The sequence below is a fragment of the Physeter macrocephalus genome, chromosome 15 (assembly GCF_002837175.3).
Source record: "Physeter macrocephalus isolate SW-GA chromosome 15, ASM283717v5, whole genome shotgun sequence".
Classification (NCBI taxonomy): Eukaryota; Metazoa; Chordata; class Mammalia; order Artiodactyla; family Physeteridae; genus Physeter; species Physeter macrocephalus.
Genome location: NC_041228.1, coordinates 448,106 through 471,123, shown reverse-complemented (window position 1 = coordinate 471,123; position 23,018 = coordinate 448,106). Strand labels below are relative to the sequence as shown.

Below are 23,018 nucleotides of genomic sequence, written 5' to 3'. Positions count from 1 at the left end.
CCAGGCGGAGAGCAGGAGGGTAAGGGACCCCAGGGGGACCGCTCTGCCACGTGGCTCGTAGTCTTGGGTTTTATGATGATGGGGTTACTTTCTGGGTTGTTTCTGGCTGATCATTCTGACTCAGGGAACTTTCTGGTGGCACATGCAACCGCTCAGCCAAGATGGATTCCAGCGAAGAGGATTCTGGGAGGTTGGTAGGACATGTGGACTGGCGTCTCCTCTCTCCTTTTTACCTTTCCTGTATTCTTCCGGTTAGTGGTGGCTTGTTGGTTCCTGGTGTCCCTTACCAGGATCTCCTGTCGTAAAATAACTCATGCAAATTGTTACTGTCTTTGCCTGGCCAGGGCAGGCGGTTTCAGTCAGTGTTTCCCCTAACAACTCCCCCCTGAGAGACTTCGTACTCAAGATACTTCTTGGGAATTGGGGCAGAGGTCTCCTTCTTCTGTAACTACTTCCTGCTGAGAGTGGGCGTAGTCCTGCCTCGTAGAGTAGAAGTCTCTCTCCACCTGATCAAAATTTGGAGTGAGGGCTGCAGGATGTGTGACTTTCAGCAATACAAGGACTTGCCTGAAATCACACCCATAGTGTCACCTAGTTATTTCCTTGGATGTCTGAACCATAGCTACTCCATTTTGACTTTTTTTTTAATCCATTTTGACTTTTAATTGTAATTTTCTCCTGAATAGCCAAAGCAGATGTCACCATTAATGATGTTAGTGTTTCTCTAGGTATGAGAACATGCAAGAGTTTGGAATCATAAAATCTCCTCCTGAAAATATCTCACTATCTGAAGGCCTGTCCTGCCAGGTTTTCTCAGAGCACAGAGTGCCTCATTCCTGATCTCCAGCCTGAATTCCTTTCAGGGGGTGTTGAAGCTCAGTGGCTGTAGTGGCCATTGACTTAATCCTTGCAGAGGCAGACGGCAGTTTTCAGTTGGCAGATCCCCTTCAGGGTCATAAATTTCAGCATGGTTTGGGGGGCATTTCGTGACCATTTCATCCCACGGTGCTGGGAATGCTTATTCCCAGGTCAGGTGAAGATTTCACTGACAGGCCGCTCAGTGTGCTGCTGTTATTGGACTAGGCCTCACGAGTAGCCAAAAAGTCTCTGGACCACCTGTCTAGTCTAGTCTCTTATGGTGCAGGACAATATTCCCTCTTGTTGCTTCTTCCCGTATGTGGACTTACACTATTACCGTCATTGATCTTATGTGGAACTGTATATTATCATTTTGTCAGAGGCTCAGTCACACATTTGGTAATGCAAGAAACAACAATTTTGTAAAACAGGCAATATAAAAAAATTATATAGCTAACAGATTAGTAAGGTCATAAGCAAGAATATAAGTCAAGAACTTCCATTAGGTGCAGCCCAGTATATCCCAGGTTGTCTGACTTAGTCTGTTCTGTACCAATCCTTATCTTTAAGGGACGTTATATATTGTCATTGTCCATAAGGCACCCAGGCCAGTTTCCTAGTGTTACTAGACTGATTTTCCTTAGTATGATTTAATTGTTCCCAACATAGAGGAGCCTTTAAACTTAAATTACCATAGCCTGGTGTTAACTACGTAATTCCATCCCATGATTGTGGGAGGTCTTATTCCTTGGCTGAAACTCTGCTTGTTGCTCTGAATGAGCTTGAGTAATAGAAGAAAAGTCATGTTTATGGCCAGGGTCAGATCAGGCATTATTAATTGGCCAGGTGAAGGGATTCTACCTAGTAATATCAATAGTTACCTGAACATGACTATAATTTTTCTTTTAAAGTAAATTTCCAGGCTTCCCTGGTGGTTAAGAATCCGCCTGCCAATTCAGGGGACATGGATTCGAGCCCTGGTCTGGGAAGATCCCACATGCCGTAGAGCAAATAAGCCCATGCGCCACAACTACTGCGCTATTGAGCTATTGAGCCTGCACTCTAGAGCCCGCAAGCCACAACTACTGAGCCCCTGTGCCACAACTACTGAAGCCCACGCACCTAGAGCCCGTGCTCCGCAAGAAGAGAAGCCACCGCAATGAGAAGCCTGCGCACCGCAACAAAGAGTAGCCCCCACTCACCGCAACCAGAGAAAAGCCCGCACACAGCAACGAAGACCCAATGCAGCCAAAAATAAAAATAAATAAAAATAAAATAAATTTTTAAAAATTAAAAAAAAAATAAATTTCCTCAGGGCCAACCAATGGGCCTTGGAGTGGAGAAATTCACCAAGGTAACCCAGAAGTACTAGACACAGGTAATTGGTCACAAACCCAACAATTGGACTGATGTTTAAAACTAGCATAGGATCGTGCCCGTGATAGGAAAATATTTGATTCATATGCAAGGGTCCAAGAAGTCAGGAAAACATTATAAATGATCATATGAGTCAGGTCAAGGATCTTGGGCAATCTGTCTACTTCTGATGTTGTCTTCTTCTTGTCCTAGTGTGAGTGTAGTTTCTCCTCTGAGCATTGTTTTAAGGTGAGGTTTTTTGTTTTGTTTTGTTTTAAATGTATTTATTTATTTATTTATTTTTGCCGTGTTGGGTCTTCATTGCTGCTTGCGGGCTTTCTCTAGTTGTGGCGGGCAGGGGCTACTCTTTGTTGCAGTGCATGGGCTTCTCATTGCCGTGGCTTCTCTATGTTGCAAGCTCGGTCTCTAGGCGCACGGGCTTCAGCAGCTGTGACTCGCGGGCTCGGTAGTTGTGGCTCACGGGCTTAGTTGCTCCACAGCATGTGGGATCTTCCTGCACCAGGGCGCGAACCCGTGTCCCTTGCATTGGCAGGCAGATTCTCAAGCACTGCGCCACCAGGGAAGCCCCTTAAGGTGAGTTTGAGGTCAGCCGTCCTCTCTATAGGCCAGTCCAGTGCAGGTACCCTTTATGAGTGGAAATTAATCTGAGTCAATTCCCTTCAGTTTCACTGTGCATGAGCTAGTTAAGAGTACCTGATAAGGGTCCTTCCGTCCAGGTTGGAGATAGTTTTTAAAATTATGTCTTTTCCAGTATGCATAATCCCCCGGTTGCAGGTCGTGGTGCATCTGATCTTCATCCAAAGATAGATTACTGAGATATGCTTCAGAAACAAACTTCGTGTCCTTCAATTAAATTTTACATTAATATAACATAACAGCAAAGAACTATCTGGGAGGTGAGTCTTAGTAAATACAGATCTCCATTAACAAAACTGGGATTTAACATTCATTGAAACATAATCATTTTCTCTCTAAAATTACCCTCTTTCCTACCAAATGTAACCAAATTAAGACTAATTTGTTTGCAGAATAAGTCTGGTCTCAGTACTTGGCCTGATGATTTATATAACTGTAAATGATCATATAGACTTGCTGAAATTTTTATAAGGCGTCTCAGACTGGACTTTTAAAAGACCTCTCAGGGCTAGGAGAGTCATGCCAAGGGCTTATCACAGATCTTTGCCTAACAAATATAGGTGAATTCCTCCCTTTTCGAGGTCTCCAAAATACCTTGGGATTCCTATACCTGCTAGCGAGGTAGACTTCCTAATTTATCTGACAAAGCTGCTGGGAACCTAAGAGTTTCCAATCTCTGGAGGGAGCAGATAGAAAAAGATAAATGTTTCAATTCTGCTTACAAAAGTATAATTTACCAAATTTCTGTAAGTCATATGAGTTTGAGGGGACGGTTTCTGTATACCTGGAAAACACAGATTTAAACCAGTAATTTTTCAGATAGAAACTATAAAAATTATAACCATATTCACCACTTCACTCAGTCCTATGTAACTAATCCTTTTTGTTAACAGCTTTATGAAGCCATCAGGATTTTCATTAGAATTCTTCAATTTCTTACCCAGTTCAGCATTATGGTCTGAAAGTCAGAAACCTGTATTTATCCAAAAGTCCTTTCTATAAATCTTGAAGAGGAAGCATTTTTGCAAAGGCATTCGAGTGAAACCGTAACTGTCTATAATGAGAAAAGCCTTAAGAAGGCACGTTTAAATCTGATTACAATGCAATTGACAAAGAAACTTGGTTACTGCTGTGACATACAACACTTTAAGATAATAACTAGAATTTTGACTGGTAACATTTTACCAGGACATATCAGAATTTTAGGAACTGCCTATAATGTCTAGGATATCTATATTAGTAACATTTACCATACAATATAACCTAAGAAGATTTATTACTCATTTGACAATGTAACTTCCCATGTAACTTAACATACCAGAAGAACTTAATTAGTTTAATATTTTTCTTTGGGATGTTTCAGGGGCCCTTTGAAGCATCCCAAAGTTAGCTAGAGGTAAAAAAAGGACTTCATTAGAATTTGATTTAGGAAGTTTTGTCAAAAAAAATTTTAAAGGGTTTAGAACACTCAGTCAGGAAGGATGAAAGGTCACTGTGAAACAATAGGTATTCACTTAGCCAAAGTAACAATAAAGATTTCAAAGGCAAATACAGAACAGATCACTTAAAAGGTAAAGAAACTTGAAATCTGTTACCAAACGCAGTTCAACATTTTAAGAAATCTTGTCCTCTTAAGAGAGAGAAAAGCCAAATTCAACTTGTGCACCCACTTACATTTAAAATTCATTTACTCAATTAAATTTATTTTAAACTTAAGTCAATCCTAACCATGCACAGAACTCTTTTCTTGGGGTCCACTTTCCACAAAGCTCTTTACCACTTTCTGTATCCATCACTTTATTTTTCCATCCAGAAACAGCTACCTGTTAAGTCAGACCTACTTCCTTTTCCCTTAATAAAATGCAATTCCATTCCTCATCCCTTCTTTACTAAAAACACACATCCTATTTTCCTTAAGCAACCATGAACTATCCTTTATATCAATACTCTGTAGACTGGTAAACGTAAATCCCAATAATTTCTTGAAAAATGTGCTTTCTTATAGAAAATATCTCAGTGTGGCACTAAACATATCTATTGATAGTCCTAAACTTTTTGTTTCTCTGTAAAAGAAAGCCAATGTTCGGTAATTAATGTTTCAGTATCTTATTTTATTCCTAAAAAGTTCATCCAAAGCTCTTATCTCATTGAATTTTCTTTCCTTAAAAGTTTCTTCACATTGAGTTACTTTCCTTGCTGACAAATTTGCAACACATATAATAAGATCTTATTTAACTTCTATTAAACCTAGGTACAATAAAAGTATTATATTTCATGTTGGTGACGCTAAAGACATGTCTATATTAATTAGATCAACAAACTTAAACATTAATACCAGATATTAATTTTTTTTTTTTTTTTTTTTTTTTTTGCGTTACGCGGGCCTCTCACTGTTGTGGCCTCTCCCGTTGCGGGGCACAGGCTCCGGACGCGCAGGCTCAGCGGCCATGGCGCACGGGACCCAGCCGATCCGCGGCACGTGGGATCTTCCCGGTCCGGGGCACGAACCCGTGCCCCCTGCCTCGGCAGGCGGACTCCCAACCGCTGCACCACCAGGGAAGCCCCCCAGGTATTAATTTAATACTGAATATTTCCCAGTTCAGTTAGCTTAATTTCTCTTGTATTTAGAATTGTTTGATTTGTAAGCGCTTACTCTTCTTTAAGCCAATTAAATAGAGCTCATTTACAAATTAACCTCAGCAATACTATCCAAAGACAGAGACACACAGTGAGACATACATATATCCAGCCAGACACAATGAGAAATCTAGCTTCATTTTCTAAACTTAGTCATGAATCAGATATCACAATATAAAATTCACTAGTTTATAAATAACAGTTGGAATAAGTAAAATTTTTAAAGGCTTCTTCCTGTTTTTCCCTCAATCTCAGGACTTAGAGATGGTCTAGATAAGATAAGTGTTCCTGAGAGTCCTGGTCTCAAGGCACAGGGAGAGAAAATCAAGTTCTCCTAGTAGGATGTGTTCCCTCAGACTCAGAATTCTGAAAAGACGTTTGCTCAAGCTTGCTTTTACTAAATGTATATGCAAAAAGAACCAGTTTTGGAGCCAGTTTTCAAGAGTTTTACCTAAACCAACTTTCTCTGGAGTCTAAACAATATGGTGGCCACACAAAGTTATCCCATTTCACAAGGCAGAATGGCCATCACAAATCACAGCACAGAACACAAAGTATAAAACACACACAGGCCCGGCCATCCTAATCAGACACTCCGTTAAATACAAGATTGGAGACTCTCAGAAAACCTCCTATGGAGACACAGAACTTTAGATCCGAGTACTAACAGAGTAAATGGAAATATCTCAGGTCTTCAAAGATTTCAAAGGGAGGAGAGGAGGCCAGGTTGAAAGATGAGGGGAAGGAGGGGGGACAAAAGGAGTGGCCTTACAGGCATCTCCTGCCACCTGCAGACGTCCAACCATTACGGGACTTTTCCCTGGGCTTCCAGGAAGGGAGGACGGGAACATGGCCCTACCAGAAACCAGAGACCAGACCACACCAGAGCCAGAAATCGAGTTCTCTGCCCACCGGAGGTGATCAGGCTCCGACCCTCAGATCAGGCTGAGGCCCTTCAACCAGACTCCTGCGTCCAGGACCAGGACAGAAGAAAAAAGGGTAGGATAGGAGGGGTTGAAAGCGGAAAGAGAGGGGGTAGGGGGAGAGGTCAATAAAGTCTGTTGCTCCTCACCCGCTCGGAGCACTCTGGCTAGTCGTCCACGTCAGGAAGGGACCAGGAACAAAAGGGTCCCAGTTGCGGCCACTGGGTCTGGTCCATCTGCGGGCGAGCTGGTCCCCGAGTACCCCGAGTGGTCAGGATGTCAGTCATAGCGAAGAAGGGATCCCACCAGAGTTGCCATTTGTTGCAGGAAGGGGGACCCCTCCCAGGGCCCGAGAGCGGGCTCTTGTCTAACGCTCAGAAATGAACTGTCCGAGGAGACACGTGTGCTGACAGAGCAAGAGACTTTATTGGGAAGGGGCGCCCAGGCGGAGAGCAGGAGGGTAAGGGACCCCAGGGGGACCGCTCTGCCACGTGGCTCGTAGTCTTGGGTTTTATGATGATGGGGTTACTTTCTGGGTTGTTTCTGGCTGATCATTCTGACTCAGGGAACTTTCTGGTGGCACATGCAACCGCTCAGCCAAGATGGATTCCAGCGAGGAGGATGCTGGGAGGTTGGTAGGACATGTGGACTGGCGCCTCCTCTCTCCTTTTAACCTTTCCTGTATTCTTCCAGTTGGTGGTGGCTTGTTAGTTCCGTGTTCCTTACCGGGATCTCCTGTCGTAAAATAACTCATGCAAACTGTTACTCTCTTTGCCTGGCCAGGGCGGGTGGTTTCAGTCAGTGTTTCCCCTAACACCTGTGCCCCATGGTGGGGTCCAGCTAGGAGAGGCTGGGAAAGGACAGCTGGAGATACTAACCCCTTTGGAATGTTTCAGCCCCCTTGCACCGGAGGCCACCATGAGTCTCTCGCACTGAGAGCTGAGGTAGAGGGGGCTTTGTTGCAGGAGAGAGTGGGTCCCAAGGCAAGGCCACTTTGGCCTCCAGCGGACCCAGTGGGTTACGGGGCATTGCGGCACTCGAGGCCCACGCAGGGACCGTACCCCGAGGAGCCTCTTGGCCTCAGGGTCTCTGTCCACCAGCCCCACCCTTCCCAGGTTCACACTGCCACAGCTGGGCCCAGCCCCTTATCCATGTCGAATGGGAAGGATTTGGTGTTGGTTCTGTGTTCCTCTGCCTTCCTCTGCTTCTGTGTGTGCCACTTCCAGGCCTGGCAGGTCTCATGTTACCGAAGAGCCAGACTTTAAGCGGGGACTCCCAGTGTTGTATCCCCAGCACCGTGCCCCCAGCAGAGCCAGGAGCCCTGTGTGTGCCCACCCATGGGCCCGTGGTCACCTTCTCACCCCCCTCTGCCCTACTCTCTGCCCCAGTGGGTGTATCTGGAACCAGTTCTGCCTTCACGCCACTAACCTATATTGAACCTCAATCTGTGCTCTGAAGCAGGGGCAGCAGACACTGATCTCTATGCTATTAGAGCCCACAGTCCAGCCCAGGAAACAGAGGCGAACCAGTGAAAGCTTTTGGACGATGAGAGCAGGAAGGGGAAAGACTGGGAGGAGACAAGCAGTGGAGGGCTACTGAGACTGAATAGTACTGGGGGAAACAACCCATGCAAAGGTCCTGAGGCCACAGTGGGGGGAGTGTGGGCAGAAACCCTAGGCCAGAGAAGGGCAGGTGCATGAGGGAGAGCAGTAACAAGTTGAAGAAGGAGAGGAAGCGGGCAGAGACTAAGCCTGTGAGGTGGTTATGGGCTTTGGCCTCTATTCCAGAGGTGCTGGGATTCTGTGTCTCTCAGGAACAGCAGGGAGGCCAGTGAGGGTAAGCAGAGCGGTTGAGTTTATCCAGGTGAGCTACTGAGAGAGGCATGTGAATCATGGGGCGTGCAAGGGAGGGGTGGCAGTGATGGTGGAACCTAAACCAGATGAGGAGAGGGTGACGACACATCATCCTGGGGCTCTGGGGCGCTGGAGTCAGCAGTGAGCTGGGAAGGGTGATGGGCAGAGAACCGGGCGTTGAACCGAGATGCCGGGGCGGGGTTCGGGGGTTACCGGAGGTGACAGGGTCCAGGGTGTCCTTGAGGCAGAGGTTGAGGTCACTGGCAGGAAGAAGAGGTCAACACCGAGGGGCAGGGAGTTGAAGGGTGGTCCACGGGAATATCGAGACCACCAGGAATTCAGGCCTGATGCAGCGACGCGGTGATGTCCTCGGCAAGGGCTGGGGTGGGGGTTGGTGGTGGGTGCGGCCGATGGACGATGGATGTGTCAGCCAGGGCTCTTGCGGGGAGGAGGGGGAAGGGGCTGCAGGCTGCAGCAGGAAGAGGGGTCGTGGCACTTCCAGGCCTGGGGGCGAGGCGGGGAGAGAAAAAGCAGCCCCGGAGAAGGCTGGTGGGAAGGGAGCAGGGTGGAGGGGCCGCGGTCCGGGGGGAGAGCAAAGGCTGAGTGATGGGGCTGAGGGCGTGGGGGGTTGCTGGAGCCTGGCCCCGGGGGAGGGTGTCAGGGCTGGGGGGCTTTACTCCTAAACAAGTGATGTGTGCTGGGAGGGGCTCATGGGAACAAGGGATTGAGGCAGACCTGCTGGGGCGGGAGGTCAGAGCCGCTTCAGGGAGGCCAGACCACGAGGCAACTGAAACTGGCTGCCTGAAAAAGACCAGGAAAAACAAAGGGTGAACATCAAGGTAGTAGAAAATGAGTGCAGTAAATATAGCAATGGTTACTATTCTGATAGTAGGAACAAGTAGTATTAGGTGAACTTGTACAGAACAGGAATGCTGATACTCCCAAGGGGTTAAGAGGAGATTTACTACACAAGAAATGAGGCCTCGTCAGAAAAGTCATGCAAATTAAACAATGAAAATACAAATTCAGGGTTTTCGGGGTTTTTTTTTTACATTTTATTATAGAAAATATCGGACATGCACAAAAGTGTAGAGAGTCAGACCCTGTGACTGTCACCACCACCACCCAAGACCAGTTCATGGCCAGACTGGTTTCCTTTTTGCCCTCCCCCCACCGCAAAGCGCCAGGTCTTCTCTTAGGAACTAAACAAAGACAGGAGAGCAGGTGGCCTGGCTGTTGTGTGATGGGGCCCCAGCCTCCTGCTCTGAGTCCGTCCAGCCCTACCTGGGGACACCAGAGGTATGACTGGGCCCTGCCCCCCTCCTGTTTGGGGCAGGGTGTCCCCTTAGCCTCCTGTGTCCAGAGTCTCCAGCTGGCTATCTGAGAGGCCAGCTGCCCCAAAGTGGCCCAGATCCCTCCTCAGTCCGAGGGATCCAACTGCCCGACTTGCTCACAGCCTTGGTCTCATTCAGCCTGAGCCTGAGCTGGAACTCCCATAGGCTTCAGACACCTCCTTGTTCCCCGCGTCAGCTCAGGCGTCTGCCCTATCCAGACACAGGCCACTAGTGTCCCCTACAGGACTGTTCTTTGGGGAGTTTTAAAGGAGACACGGGGCAGGGCGGGGCGGGGGGGCAGGAGAGTGAGCTCTGGGGAGGAGGAGGAAGGGGGGAGAAGGTGACCAGAGGTACTGCAGGGCAGGGCTGCCTGGGCCACCAAGGGGGAGGCTCTGGCAGCAGGCGGTGGACAGCCAGCCCTCCTACGCTCCACAGAAGCTTGGCATGTGGTGGCCTGGCAGCCCCGCACTTCCTGACACAGTGTGCACCTCCGTACCCTCACTTCCCTGACCTCTCCATGGGGTTGCCACTTTCATTCAACCTTTGCTCTGGACCATCACGCCCGCATGGCTCCCTCCCCCACCCCCCTCCCCCAGCTCTGCCCCAGGGAGAGACCACGCTCACCACCTCCTGTCTGCTGCCCGTCCACCCTCTCGCTGGACAGGAGCCTGGGCCCCTGAGGGCCACACTTCCTCAGCAAGGGCAGCGGGTCGTTCCTGCGAACACCAGCTGGCCCGCTTCCCGCCCCGTTGACACCCCTAGGACTTTTCTCTGCGGTGCACACGTGACGCGTTGCCCAGACCGTCTTCCCAGGAAGGACTCTGGGCCCGTTGCCTGCAGGGGACAACTTCAGCTGTCAGAGGCTCCAGGGCTTGCCCCTGGCCCCATATCCCAGCCTTCTCGTGGTGGCTGGCATCCAACGGCTGGCCGATGCAGGAGCCAGAGGGCTGGCGTCTCAGCCTGATGCGGACGCCTCTAGCGAGCCGTTCTGACCCCAGAGCCCTCGCAGCGGCACTGGGCTGTCCCTGGCCCTCCTGCTTCCTCTCTTCCCTCCATGGGGCCGATCAGAGCGGCATATCCTGCACACTCTGCCGCAGTGTCTCCCTCTTGGAGAGCCCGGGCAGGGAGTTGAAGTCAGGTGTGGTCCAAGAAGGCCTGGACTGAGGCAGACTCGCTCACTGCCTGGCTGGCAGTGAGGACCCGCCACGGCTGCAGGTGGGGCACGGACGGCCGGGGCACAAGGCCAAGGTCCAGAGGTTAAAACTTTCACCCGCAGTGAGCAGGGATCACGCAGCAGGAAGGGACGCACCAGCAGCCGGAGGGCCTGGCGTTTCAAATGTGCAGGAGCCACAGCCGCCCTAGAGGCCGTGGGCGGGATGGCCGTGGTTCAGCTCTGGTGAAGCTCCAACGGAAGGGTGATGACGGGCTGAGGGCCGCGCCTAGCCACGGAGAGCCCGGCCCCTTGGTGGCCGCTCCCAGCTCTGCGGCCAAGGTGCAGAGAGGTGCAGCTACTCTGACTTAAGCGTCAGAGTAGCTGAGCTCCAGAGAAACCTGGACGAGTGTCCACTTCCAGCACAGAGTGCAGTTACAGGAACCAAATTTACCACCCTACCTGAAACAGCTAAAAAACTAGGCAAAATAGGGCTTCCCTGGTGGCGCAGTGGTTGAGAATCCGCCTGCCAATGCAGGGGACACGGGTTCGAGCCCTGGTCTGGGAAGATCCCACATGCCACGGAGGAACTAAGCCCGCGAGCCACAACTGCTGAGGCCCCCGCGCCTAGAGCCCGTGCTCCGCAACAAGAGAAGCCACCGCAGTGAGAAGCCCGTGCGCCGGGACAAAGAATAGCCCCCGCTCGCCTCAACTAGAGAAAACCCGTGAGCAGCAACGAAGACCCAATGCAGCCGTAAAGTAATTAATTAATTTTTTAAAGTAACAAAAGGGAGGCGGGACACAAACAGGTTCCCATTCCAAAAAAAAAAAAAACGAGGCAAAATAGATGAAGCAATGGATCTCAAGACACTGGGCATCAGCAATGAAGGACAGTGACCCCTGAGAGGTGACAAACAAGGTGAGCCCTATGATCACCCCAGGTCACTGCCCAGAGAGTGTGTCCAGGCTGTGGCACAGGTGAGCCACCCGGGCAGACTCCCCAAGTTCAGAGACGGAGCTGGGTGTCTGGGAAGGCCGGGGTGGCCAGAATTCGCGGGACAGAGTACCAGGGAGTACTTTCAAGAAGAATTTAGAGAAAATATTTCCAACCTAGAGCTTGCTGGGTTGGAAAGTAAGGTATTTTTCATTCTTAGTCTTTCTGGCTTGCAAAAGGTTCTCAGATTAAGAAATGGCCTCTGGGCCAAGATCAAATCCTGAGCACCACCCGTGAAATGTGTTCTCAGCGTGAAGATTAAGTCAAGGGTGTGGCTGTAAGACTTCACATTCAGGCCCCTCAAAGACATAAGGCAGTGTTTTGTAAACCGTCCCAGCTAGACAGAAGAGCTTCTAAGAATCTCAAGCACATTGTAGACAGTACCCTGACGTGCAGCTGAATTAGAGTGGGCTCTTCCTTGAACAGATCTCTAGGTGTAAATCTTGTTTAATTGAGTGGGTTATAATTTGATACATAGAAAACCTACATGATTTTTAAAGGAGTCATACTAGCTTGCACTAAAAGAGGTAGAGATCATTCAAAATGAAGAGACCTCGGGCTTCAAAATTTCTGTAGGCAGAAAGTAGGTCAAGAACTTGGGCCTTTCCTATGGAAAAGGAAGGATGACTCAGGAGACAGCCAAGAAGCTAGAGGATGGAGTCAAGAGCCTCTGAGAGGAGGACTTCCCTGGTGGACCTGTGGTAAAGAATCTGCCTTACAATGCAGAGGATGTGGGTTCGACCCCTGGTCAGGGAACTAAGATCCCACATGCCATGGGGCAACTAAGCCCGCGTGCCACAACTAGAGAGCCCATGTGCCACAACTAGAGAGCCCGCGTGCCACAACTAGAGAGCCCGTGTGCCCTGGAGCCTGCGTGCCACAACTAGAGAAGAGAAAACCCACATGCCACAACTAGAGAGAAGCCTATGCACCACAACGAAGAGCCCACGCCCTGCAACGAAAGATCCTGCGTGCCGCAACTAAGACCCGACGCAGTCAAAAATAAATAAAATAAATAATCTTTAAAAAAACAAAGGCCCTCTGAGAACAACCGGGAAACTACTACTAGACCACAAATGGACACCAACTGAGGAGGATTTCCTGCTCCAACATATGCTCATCTGCATTTCAGAATTTCTATGGACCATAATTGCTACACACCTTTCACTCCTTCCTTTTTTTTTTTTTTTTTTTTCCCCAGCTGCATGGCTTTCAGGATCTCAGTTCCCCAATCAGGAATTGAACCTGGGCCACGGAAGTGAAAGCCTGGAATCCTAACCACTAGGCCACCAGGGAATTCCCACCCCTTCCTTTTATTAACTAAACTTTTTTTTCAGTTAAAAAAAGTGTTGGGTCTTTATTGCTGCGCACGGGCTTTCTCTAGTGGCAGCGAGCAGGGGCTGCTCTTTGTTGTGGTGTGTGGGCTTCTTGTTGCAGTGGCTTCTCTTTTTGCAGAGCACAGGCTCTAGGCGTGCAGGCTCAGTAGTTGTGGCTCGCAGGCTCTAGAGCACAGGCTCAGTAGTTGTGGTGCACAGGCTTAGTTGCTCCGCGGCATGTGGGATCTTCCCGGACCAGGGCTCGAACCCGTGTCCCCTGCATTGGCAGGCAGATTCTTAACCGCTGCGCCACCAGGGAAGTCCTAAACTTTTTATTTTAGCGTAAATTTAGATTTACAGAAAAGTTGGAATGATAATACAGAGACTATCAGTACACTCTTCCCTCACTCTTCCCTAATGTTAATATCTTACATGTCAAGGATACATTTGTCCCAACCAAGAAATCAACATTGGTCCACTGCTATTAACTGATCTCCAGGCATTATTTGGATTTCACCAGTTTTTCTACTAACATCCCCTTTCGGTTCCAGCGACCAGTTCAAGGTACTGCCTTCCAGGGAGTTCCCTGGCAGTCCAGTGGGTTAGGACTCAGCGCTTTCACTGCAGTGGCCCAAGTTCAATCCCTAAGATCCCACAAGCCATGAGGCGCAGTCAAAAAATAAATAAATAAAGATACTGCCTTCCGTTTAGTTACTATGTCTCCTTAGTCTTCTGAGATCCTTGACAGCTTCTCCGTCTTTCCTTCTTTTTCATGACCATGACAGCGCTGAGGTGTGCTGGTCCATTTTATAGAACGTCCCTCTGTTGGGGTTTGTCTGAGGCTCTCTTCCTTTTTTTTTTTTTTTTTTTTTAATTTGGCTCCGCCTGGTCTTTAGTTGCAGCATGCAGGATCTTCGCTGCAGCGTGCAGGATCTTTGGTTGCAGCATGTGGGATCTTTAGTTACTGCATGTGGGCTGTGAGTTGTGGCATGCAGGAACTAGTTCCCTGAAAAGGGATTGAACCCGAGCCCCCTGCATTGGGAGCACGGGATCTTAACTGCTGGACCACCAGGGACGTCCCTGATGCTCTCTTCTGATAGGCCTGGGCTGTTTGTTGGGTGCCGTGGTCTCCTCACTGCATCATAGCCAAGGGTACATGATGTCAATGTGACTTATCACTGGAGATGGTAACCTCGGTCATTTGTTTAAGGTGGTGTCTGCCAGGTTTCCCTACCGAAAAGTTCTGTTTTTCCTTTTCCAAACTGTATTCTTTGGAAGCGAGTCATTAACTCCAGCCCACACTCAAGGCTCCTCCATATTTTAACAGAAATGTCTATTGAAGATGTTCTGTCCCTGTCTCATTCGTGTACTTTGTGTGTTCAGGGAAAGAGAGCTTATATTTTAGTTCACAGGTCTCTGCACTGAGGACCCACACAGGTGGGCTGCACCCAAGAAAGGACACCTGAGAAACCTCATCTGCACACGGACCTGACTTCGATGCAAGATCCTGGACTTGAGGTCTGAGCTGGGTTCTGGGATGGGATGAGATGCTGGAGGTCTTAGGAGGGGCCAGAGGGTGGACAGTGGTGAGCTGCTTACGTTTGTGGCTCCCAGGACCCTCCTAGCGTTCACGCACTTGGTAGACCCTTCCCGTGCTGGCTCTGGGTTTGGCCATGTGACTTGCTTGTCCACTGGGGCATTAGTATGAGCAGTGCACGCAGAGGCTTAATGGGATGGTGGCCCACTGTGTCTTTTAACATTCCCTCTCGCAAACCAGAAGCAAGATAGTCTGTTGAATGATGAGATACTACTTGAAAAGAGGCCCTGGAGGACAGGGGTCATCTTGGACATTCTGGCCCCAACTGAGATCCCAGCTGATGCAGCCACGTGAGCAATCGCAGCTGCACGCACGGCGTGGAACCTCCCAGCTGAGCCCAGCCACCCACAAAACCATGAGAACCAGTGCATCATTGCTGTTTTAAGCACCTAAGATTAGGGTGGTTGGTTATGTAGCAACAGAAAAGCCACTTGTCCTTCACCCTCGAGTCCTGCTTTCACTCCCTGCCTTCCTAGCTTGGGTCCCACACTCCAGAATTTTCATCACTCCCTTGCCCCCCCCCCCCCAACTCTTATTGTATCGTCCTGGCTAAGCCCCAACGCTTGCGAGAGCAAACTATCTGCCTACTCCACACCTGCATCCAAGCAGCAAAACTTTGTTAGAAAAAAACATAAAACCATACTTACTGGCTGTTTAAATTTATAACACACATCTCAAGCGGGCTCTGCACAGGCCAGACAATCTTACTGTGTTTTCCTCATCCAGTTACTCTCCTGTGCTCTGGAAAGTCTGTTTCACATTTTGTCTCTTTCCTTTGAAACCTCCTAATCTCCACCTCACCCACCTACCCACATACCCACCCTCACAAAGCTGATAACATTCTTTATTAGTGAGAATTGGGGCTTGGCCGCAAGTGTTAGAAAACTCCAAACAAAATGGCTAAAACCGTAGAAGTTTTCTTTTTTTGCAGAGTCTAACAGAAGCCATCTAGAGTTGGCAGGACAGCTGCACAATCATCAGGCTCCAAGATTCTATCTTGTTGCTCTGCCATCCACAACACATACACTCTACTTCATGATCTGAGATGGCTGCTTGAGCTCCAGTAATCATGGATGCATTCCAGACCACAGAAAGAAGAAAATGGCAAAGATAGGGAAACTTCTCCCTTCAAGGACACTTTTAGACCTTATACATACCAATTCTTCTTCTTCTTTTTTTAAGTATAATTGACCTGCAACATTGTGTTAGTTCCAGGTGAACAGCATAGAGATTCAATATTTCTGTACATTACAAAACGATCCCCAGGATAAGCCTAGTTACCATCGGTCACCACACAAAGTTATTATGGTATTATTGATTATATTCCCCAGGCTGTATATTTTATCCCCATGATTCATTTATTTTGTAACTGGACGTTTGTACCTCTTAATCTCCCTCACCTACTTCACTCATCCCCCACCCCTCTCCCCTCTGGCAACCACCCGTTTGTTCTCTGTTTCTATGACTCTGTTTCTGTTTTGTTTTGTTTGTTCATTTGCTTTGTTTTTTTCAGATTCCACATATAAGTGAAATCATACAGATTTGTCGTTCCCTGTCTGACTTGTTTCACTTACCATAACACCCTCTAGGTACATCCATGTTGTCGCAAATGGCAAGATTTCATTCTTTTTTTATGGCTGAATAATACTCCATTGTATATATGTACCACTTCTTCTTTATCCATTCACCTATTGATGGGTACTTAGGTTGCTTTCGTATCCTGACTATTGTAAATAATGCTGCAATGAACATACGATGTATGTATTTTTTCAGATGAGTATTTTTCTTTCTTTTGAAAAATACTCAGAAGTGGAATTGCTGGATCATATAGTAGTTTTATTTTGAGGAACCTCCATACTGTTCTCCATAGTGTAGGAGGGTTCACTTTTTTCTCCGCACCCTCTCCAGCATTTGTTATTTGTAGACTTTTTTTAAAATTTTATTTATTTTATTTACTTATTTTTGGCTGCATTGGGTCTTCATTGCTGCGTGTGGGCTTTCTCTAATTGCAGCGAGTGGGAGCTACTCTTCGTTGCAGTGCACGGGCTTCTCATTGCAGTGGCTTCTCTTGTTGTGGAGCATGGGCTCTAGGCGCACAGGCTTCAGTAGTTGTGGCACATGGTCTCAGTAGTTGTGGCTCACGGGCTCTAGAGAGCAGGCTCAGTAGTTGTGGCGCACGGGCTTAGTTGCTCCGTGGCATGTGGGATCTTCCTGGACCAGGGCTCAAACCCGTGTCACCTGCATTGGCAGGCAGATTCTTAATCACTGCACCACCAGGGAAGCCCTTGTAGACTTTTTAACGAAGGCCATCCTGACCAGTGTGAGGTGGTACCTTACTGTAGTTTTGATTTGCATTCCTCTAATAATTAGTGATGTTGAGCATCTTTTCCTGTGCCTGTTAGCCATCTGTATGTCTTCTTTGGAAAAATCTCTATTCAGGTCCTCTGCCCATTTTTGAATAGAGTTGTTTGTTTTGATATTGTGTTGTATGAGTTCATTGTATATTTTGGATATTAACCCCTTCTCAGATATATCATTTGCAAATATATTTTCCCATTCAGTAGGTGGCCTATTCATTTTGTTGGATGTGCAAAAGCTTTTTAGGTTGATGTAGTCCTATTTGTTTATTTTTGCATTTGTTTCTCTTGCCTGAGGAGACGTATCCAAAAAAAAAAAATTGCTAAGAATGATGACAAAGAGGGTACTGCCAATGTTTTCTTCTAGGAGATTTATGGTTTCAGGTCTTACATGTAAGTCTTTAATCCATTTTAGTTTATTTTTGTATATGGTGTGAGAAAGTAATCCAGTTTGATTCTTATGCCTGTAGCTGTCCAGTTTTCCCAACACCATATTCAGGAGACTGTCTTTTCCTCCTTGTATATTCTTGCCTCCTTTGTCATGGATTAACTGACCTTGTACACATGGATTTATTTCTGAGCTTTCTATCCTGTTCCATTAATCTATATTTCTGTTTTTGTGCCAATACCATACTGTTTTGTTGACTGGAGCTATGTAGTATAGTTTGAAATCAGGGAGTGTGAATGCTCTCCAGCTTTGTTCTCTTTCTCAAGATTGTTTTGACTATTTGGGGTCTTTTGTGTTTCCATACACATTTTAGACATACTTTGTGAATGGGTATGTGAAGAATGCCATTGGTATTTTGATAGGGATTGCATTGAATCTGTAAATTGATTTGGGTGTTGTGGACATTTTAACAATATTAATCCTTCCAGTCCATGAACACAGTATATCTTTGTTTGTGTTGTCTTCAATTTCTTTTTTTAAAAAATATTTATTTATTTATGTGGTTGCTTTGGGTCTTAGCTGCAGCAGGCGGGCTCCTTAGTTGTGGCTCACCAGCTTCTTAGTTGCAGCAGGCAGTCTCCTTAGTTGTGGAATATGAACTCTTAGTGGTGGCATGCATGTGGGATCTAGTTCCCTGACCAGGGATAGAACCCAGGCCCCCTGCATTGGGAGCCCGGAGTCTTAACCACTGCGTCACCAGGGAAGTCCCTCATCTTCAATTTTTTTCATCAGTGTCTTACAGTTTTCTGAGCATAGGTACTTTACCTTCTTAATTAGATTTATTCCCAGATATTTTATTCTTTTTAATGCAATTGTAAATGGGATTGTTTTCTTACTTTCTCTTTCTGACAGTTCTTTGTTAGTGTATAGAAATGCAACAGATTTCTGTATATTAATTTTGCTGTTGCAACTGTACTGAATGTATTTATTAGTTCTAATAGTTTTTTGGTGGTGTCTTAAGAATTTTTTTATGTATAGCATCATGTCATCTGTAAACAGTGACAGTTTTATTTCTTCCTTTCCAATTTGGATTACTTTTATATATTTTTCTTCTCTGATTGCTCTGGCTAGGACTTCCAATACTTTGTTAAATAGAATTGGTGAGAGTGGGCATCCTTGTCTTGTTCCTGATCTTAGAGGAAACACTTTCAGTTTTTCTCCATTGAGTATAATGTTAGCTGTGGGCTTATCATATATGGCCTTTATAATGTTGAAGCAGGTTGCCTCTATACCCACTTTGTTGAGAGTTTTTATCAAAAATGGATGTTGAGGACTTCCCTGGTGGCACAGTGGTTAAGAATGCCTGCCAATGCAAGGGACACGGGTTCAAGCCCTGGTCCGGGAAGATCCCACATGCCGCAGAGCAGCTAAGCCCATGCGCCACAACTCCTGAGCCTGCACTCTAGAGCCTGCAAGCCACAACTACTGAAGCCCACGAGCCACAACTACTGAAGCCCGTGTGCCTAGAGACCGTGCTCCACAACAAGAGAAGCCACTGCAATGAGAAGCCCACACACTGCAACAAAGAGTAGCACCCGCTTGCTGCAACTAGAGAAAGCCCACGTGCAGCAATGAAGACCCAACGCAGCCAAAAATAATAAATAAATTTTTTTAAAAAAGGATGTTGAATTTTGTCAAAAGCTTCTTCCACATCTATGGAGATGATCATATGATTTTTATTCTTCAATTTGTTGATGTGGTGTATCACATTGATTAATTTGTGGATATTAAACCAACCTTGCATCCCTGGGATAAATCCCACTTGATCATTGTGTATGATCCTTTTAATATATTGTTGGATTTGGTTTGCCAATGTATTATTGAGGATTTTTTTATTTTTTTTTTATTATTTTATTTATTTATTTAGTTAGTTATTTATTTATTTTTATTTATTTTTTTGCGGTACGCGGGCCTCTCACTGCTGTGGCCTCTCCCGTTGCGGAGCACAGGCTCCGGTCGCGCAGGCTCAGCGGCCATGGCTCACGGGCCCAGCCGCTCTGCGGCATGTGGGATCTTCCCGGACCGGGGCACGAACCCGTGTCCCCTGCATCGGCGGGCGGACTCGCAACCACTGCGCCACCAGGGAAGCCCCAGGATTTTTTTAAATCTATGTTCATCAGGGATATTGGCCTGTAATTTCCTTTTTTTGTAGTGCCTTTGTTCCTTCATTTGGAACATATTCCTCTGTAGCCTCATTTGCCTAATTCTCTGTTTTTATTTCTGTGTATTAGGTAGGTCAGTTATGTTTCCTGATCTTGGAAAAGTGGCTTATGTTGGAGATGTCCTATGAGACCCAGCAGCACACTCCCCTCTGGTCACCAGAGCTGTATGCTCTAGGGCTGCCCTCTGTGTGGGCTGCAAGGGCCCTTCTGTTGTGGCAGGGCCTGCTACTGTGGGCAAACTGGTAGACGGGGCTGGCCCCTGGACCAGTTGGCTGCCAGACCTTGCCTCATGCAGAGGGTGCAGGCTCACTGGTGGGTGGGGCTGGCTGTGGGGCACAGGGGATCCCAGGTCTGGTGCCAACCTGCTGGTGGGTGGGGCTGGATGCCTACACACCTGGCTGTTCAGCCTACTGGCTGGTGGGCAGGTAAGCCCCCAGCACTAACGGGTGCACTTGGTTTAATGTTCTAGTGCTGCCATCTAGAAATTCTTAATAACTTTTTAACAAGGACCTCTGCATTTTCAGTTTGCATGGGGCCCTGCAAATTATGCAGCTGGTTCTGGTTCCAGGGACACTCAGCTGATACAATGCACAAAGACCTGGGTCGTGAGCATGGCCCTGAGGAAAAATGCTGACAGGGAGACTCGGGTGACTTCTCTGCTCCCACAGTAGCTTCCAGCACCCAGGAGGCAAGAACACCCGCTGGACAGGGAACATGGGACTGGGGTTCCAGCAGGCAGGCAGGCAGGAGTGCGCTCCAGGGATATGGTGGGTCTACTCCCCAGCAGGCCTTGAGCTCTGGCCTAGAGCTCCGCAGGGGAAACTCCACTAGAGTCCAGTGCAGGATCCACCCCTAGGCACAGTGCTGGACCTTCGGCGGTGCCCCCATCCCATTGCTGATTGGACTAGAACAGCACCTGACCCAGACTGGACCAATCAGATTCTGACTCCTGGATTCTGCTCATTGGTCAGCACTTCTGAAGCTTGGAAGGACCAGTGCACTGCTACTGACCAAGAGAGGCAGTGTGTCCCACACGTGTTCTGGAGGCCTGGCTACTTGTCACCCTCAGTCCCACTGCGACCCCCATCTTCCAACCCAAAGTCCGGGGTTGCTCCCTGAAAGGCTCCCTGAGGCCCTGCGAGGTGTGCACCACGGGAGGGCCCTGGGGCGGCAGCCCCCACCGCACGGAGGAAATGAGCAGGCTTGAAGCAGGAGGTCGCTTTATTGAGAAGGCCAGTGGTCGGGTGGAGATGGGAGATTGGAGGGGAAGGGAGAATGCAGTCCCGGGGTGGGGGAGGGGTGGGCGCCAGCTGGCAGCATCACAAGTCCTGGGCTGACTTGTGAGAGTTCCGCTTGTCCTAGGCACCAGTCTTGCGCAGCAGGATGCCCGGGCTGAAGGCGGCCCCCGGTGGCCGGTGGCGGACCACGTGCCGGTACGACGTGGCCAGGCAGTCGAAGTAGTTAATGTTGAGCTTCCGGGCAATATGACGGCCGAGGTATTCCATTTGCTGTGCGAGCGGGTGGCGGTCAGCTCTTGCCCGAACAAGAGCTGCGCCGGAGGCGTCCCCTCCCTTGGCCAGACCGCGCCTCCAGCCCTGCCCGTCAGCCCCGGCGCCCTCTCCCGCCGGCTCCCAGCTCGAGGGCCTGGGCCAGGACCCCGTTGTATGCACTCTCCACCTGCGAAATGGCCCTATCTTAAGACCCTAAACAGTGGCTGGCGTCATGTTGAACCAAGGAGGGGAAGGGAGCGTGTCTGGGACCCCGTGGCGGGCTGGGAGGTACCCACCTCGTAGCGCTCCGACAGCTGCACCAGCACCAGCGGTTCCAGCTTGTGGCCGCACAGAACCAGCTGGAAGAAGCACCTTCCGTAGCCTGGCAAGAGGCAAGCTGCTCAGCCCCAGGTCTCTGGAGAGCCGGGGGCGGGGGCTCCGGGGGCGGGGGCTCCGGGGGCGGGGGCTTGGGCCAGTTGTCTGCTCCTCCCCACTCCACGTGGCTTCCCCGTCCCCTGCACGCCATCTCCCAGTCCGCGGCCCGCCCCGTGCGTCACCATCGGAGCTGAGCGCCATGCGCACGTAGACCAGGTGCATGGGGCCCTGACACACGGTGCGGCCCTGGATGGAGAAGTGGTACACGCCGCTCACGTGGTTCAGCACCAGGCGGCGCCGCGGCAGCGACGAGATCATGAGCCACAGGCCCACGCCCAAGCCGTAGGCAGGGAAGCCCCAAGTCTCCTGCTTCTGCACCTGTGGACGCCGCGGGGACTTTCTGAGCCGCTGCGGAACCCGGGGGCGGGGCACCGAGTGGGGGTCCGGCCCCCAGGGTAGGAAGGCCGTGGGGGGCGGGCCCAGGAGCTCAGACCTCGCTCACAAGCCCGAAGCTGACGAGGAAGAGGCAGACGAAGAAAAGCAGCGTCCCCTTCCACAGCGTGTCCAGGTAGTACTCGAGCACGAAGACTGGGGGAGGCGCGGCAGGGGCGCGTGAGGATACCGGGCCCCCTGCTCGCAGCCCGAGGTGGAAGTGCCAGGGCTTGGGCCCGGAACTGCCCGCCGCCCGCAGGGCCCGGGGCCGCCGTCAGGGTCCAGCTTGCAGTTCCAGCGCCCACGCAGACCGCAGCCGGTCCGGCCCCGCCCCGTTCAGATTCCAGTCCCCGCCCCGCGTCCCCGCTCCGCCGGGTTCTGGTCCCCCCGCCACTGAGTGTCGCCCTCACCGTTGGGCTGCTGCTGCGTGAACGGGTAGAAACTGTTGTTCTTGAGGCGCTTGGCCAGGCTGCGCTCGGTGCAGAAGAGTCCTTGGGCCCAGAGCTGGAAGGGCTTGCTGCCGGAGGTCGTAGGCAGGCCGGTGACCCGGCCCGTGGGGGCCTGGGCCGGGTACAGACCGCCAGCTGTGCGGCTCGTCTGTTGCCACTGCGCAGTGCTCACAGCCACACCCATACCTGGGAGAATAAAGCCTTCAGGGCTGCGGTCCAGGAAGGAGCAGTTCTCAGGCAGAGGCAGGGGAGCGACACCAAGTGGCGGTGTAGGCTGGGCTACGCCGGCTTCTAGAAGCTCTGGGCGGCGGGTTCTAGAAGGGGCCGTCCTATTGATCATCCCTTCTCCAGGGAGTCGCCCGGCCCCGCCCTGCGGTGCGCGTGCACTTCCCCGCTAGTCCCCACCCCACTGGAGGCCCCCTGTACAGCCTGGTTCACAGTCCTCACCTGAAGGGTGGGGTAGTGGGACATCCCAGGCCTGAGCTGGAGAGGAGTCTGTAGGCAGGTGCCCCACCACGAGCCCCGTGGCTGATAATGGCCTCCCCTTCTCCATTGCCGCCTCTGCCCAGGTCAGAGCGTCATATACAATCACAGACAGCTCACCTTAGCGTCCCTGAGGGTGGAAAGCAC

General features: G+C 49.6%; 1 protein-coding gene across 1 annotated transcript; it reads right to left on the bottom strand.

Annotated features, from left to right (window-relative positions):
* Nucleotides 1-20,863: 20,863 nt before the first annotated feature.
* Nucleotides 20,864-22,915, bottom strand: TMEM249 (transmembrane protein 249). The gene is made up of 6 exons (XM_024117474.3): nucleotides 22,836-22,915; nucleotides 22,350-22,574; nucleotides 22,001-22,095; nucleotides 21,690-21,885; nucleotides 21,429-21,514; nucleotides 20,864-21,150 (listed from the first exon to the last, which is right to left on the bottom strand). Exons 2-6 carry the CDS (start codon nucleotides 22,570-22,572, stop codon nucleotides 21,001-21,003), a joined length of 750 nt encoding a protein of 249 aa, XP_023973242.2. The 5' UTR covers nucleotides 22,573-22,574; nucleotides 22,836-22,915; the 3' UTR covers nucleotides 20,864-21,000.
* Nucleotides 22,916-23,018: the final 103 nt, after the last annotated feature.

Excerpts from the sequence above, each read along its gene's own strand:
- TMEM249 (XM_024117474.3), bottom strand. The coding sequence starts at position 22,572 with ATGGGTGTGGCTGTGAGCACTGCGCAGTGGCAACAGACGAGCCGCACA. Across the intron at positions 22,096-22,349 it reads CACGCAGCAGCAGCCCAACG|TCTTCGTGCTCGAGTACTAC; the intron begins GTGAGGGCGACA and ends CGCCTCCCCCAG. Across the intron at positions 21,151-21,428 it reads AGCTGTCGGAGCGCTACGAG|CAAATGGAATACCTCGGCCG; the intron begins GTGGGTACCTCC and ends CCGCTCGCACAG.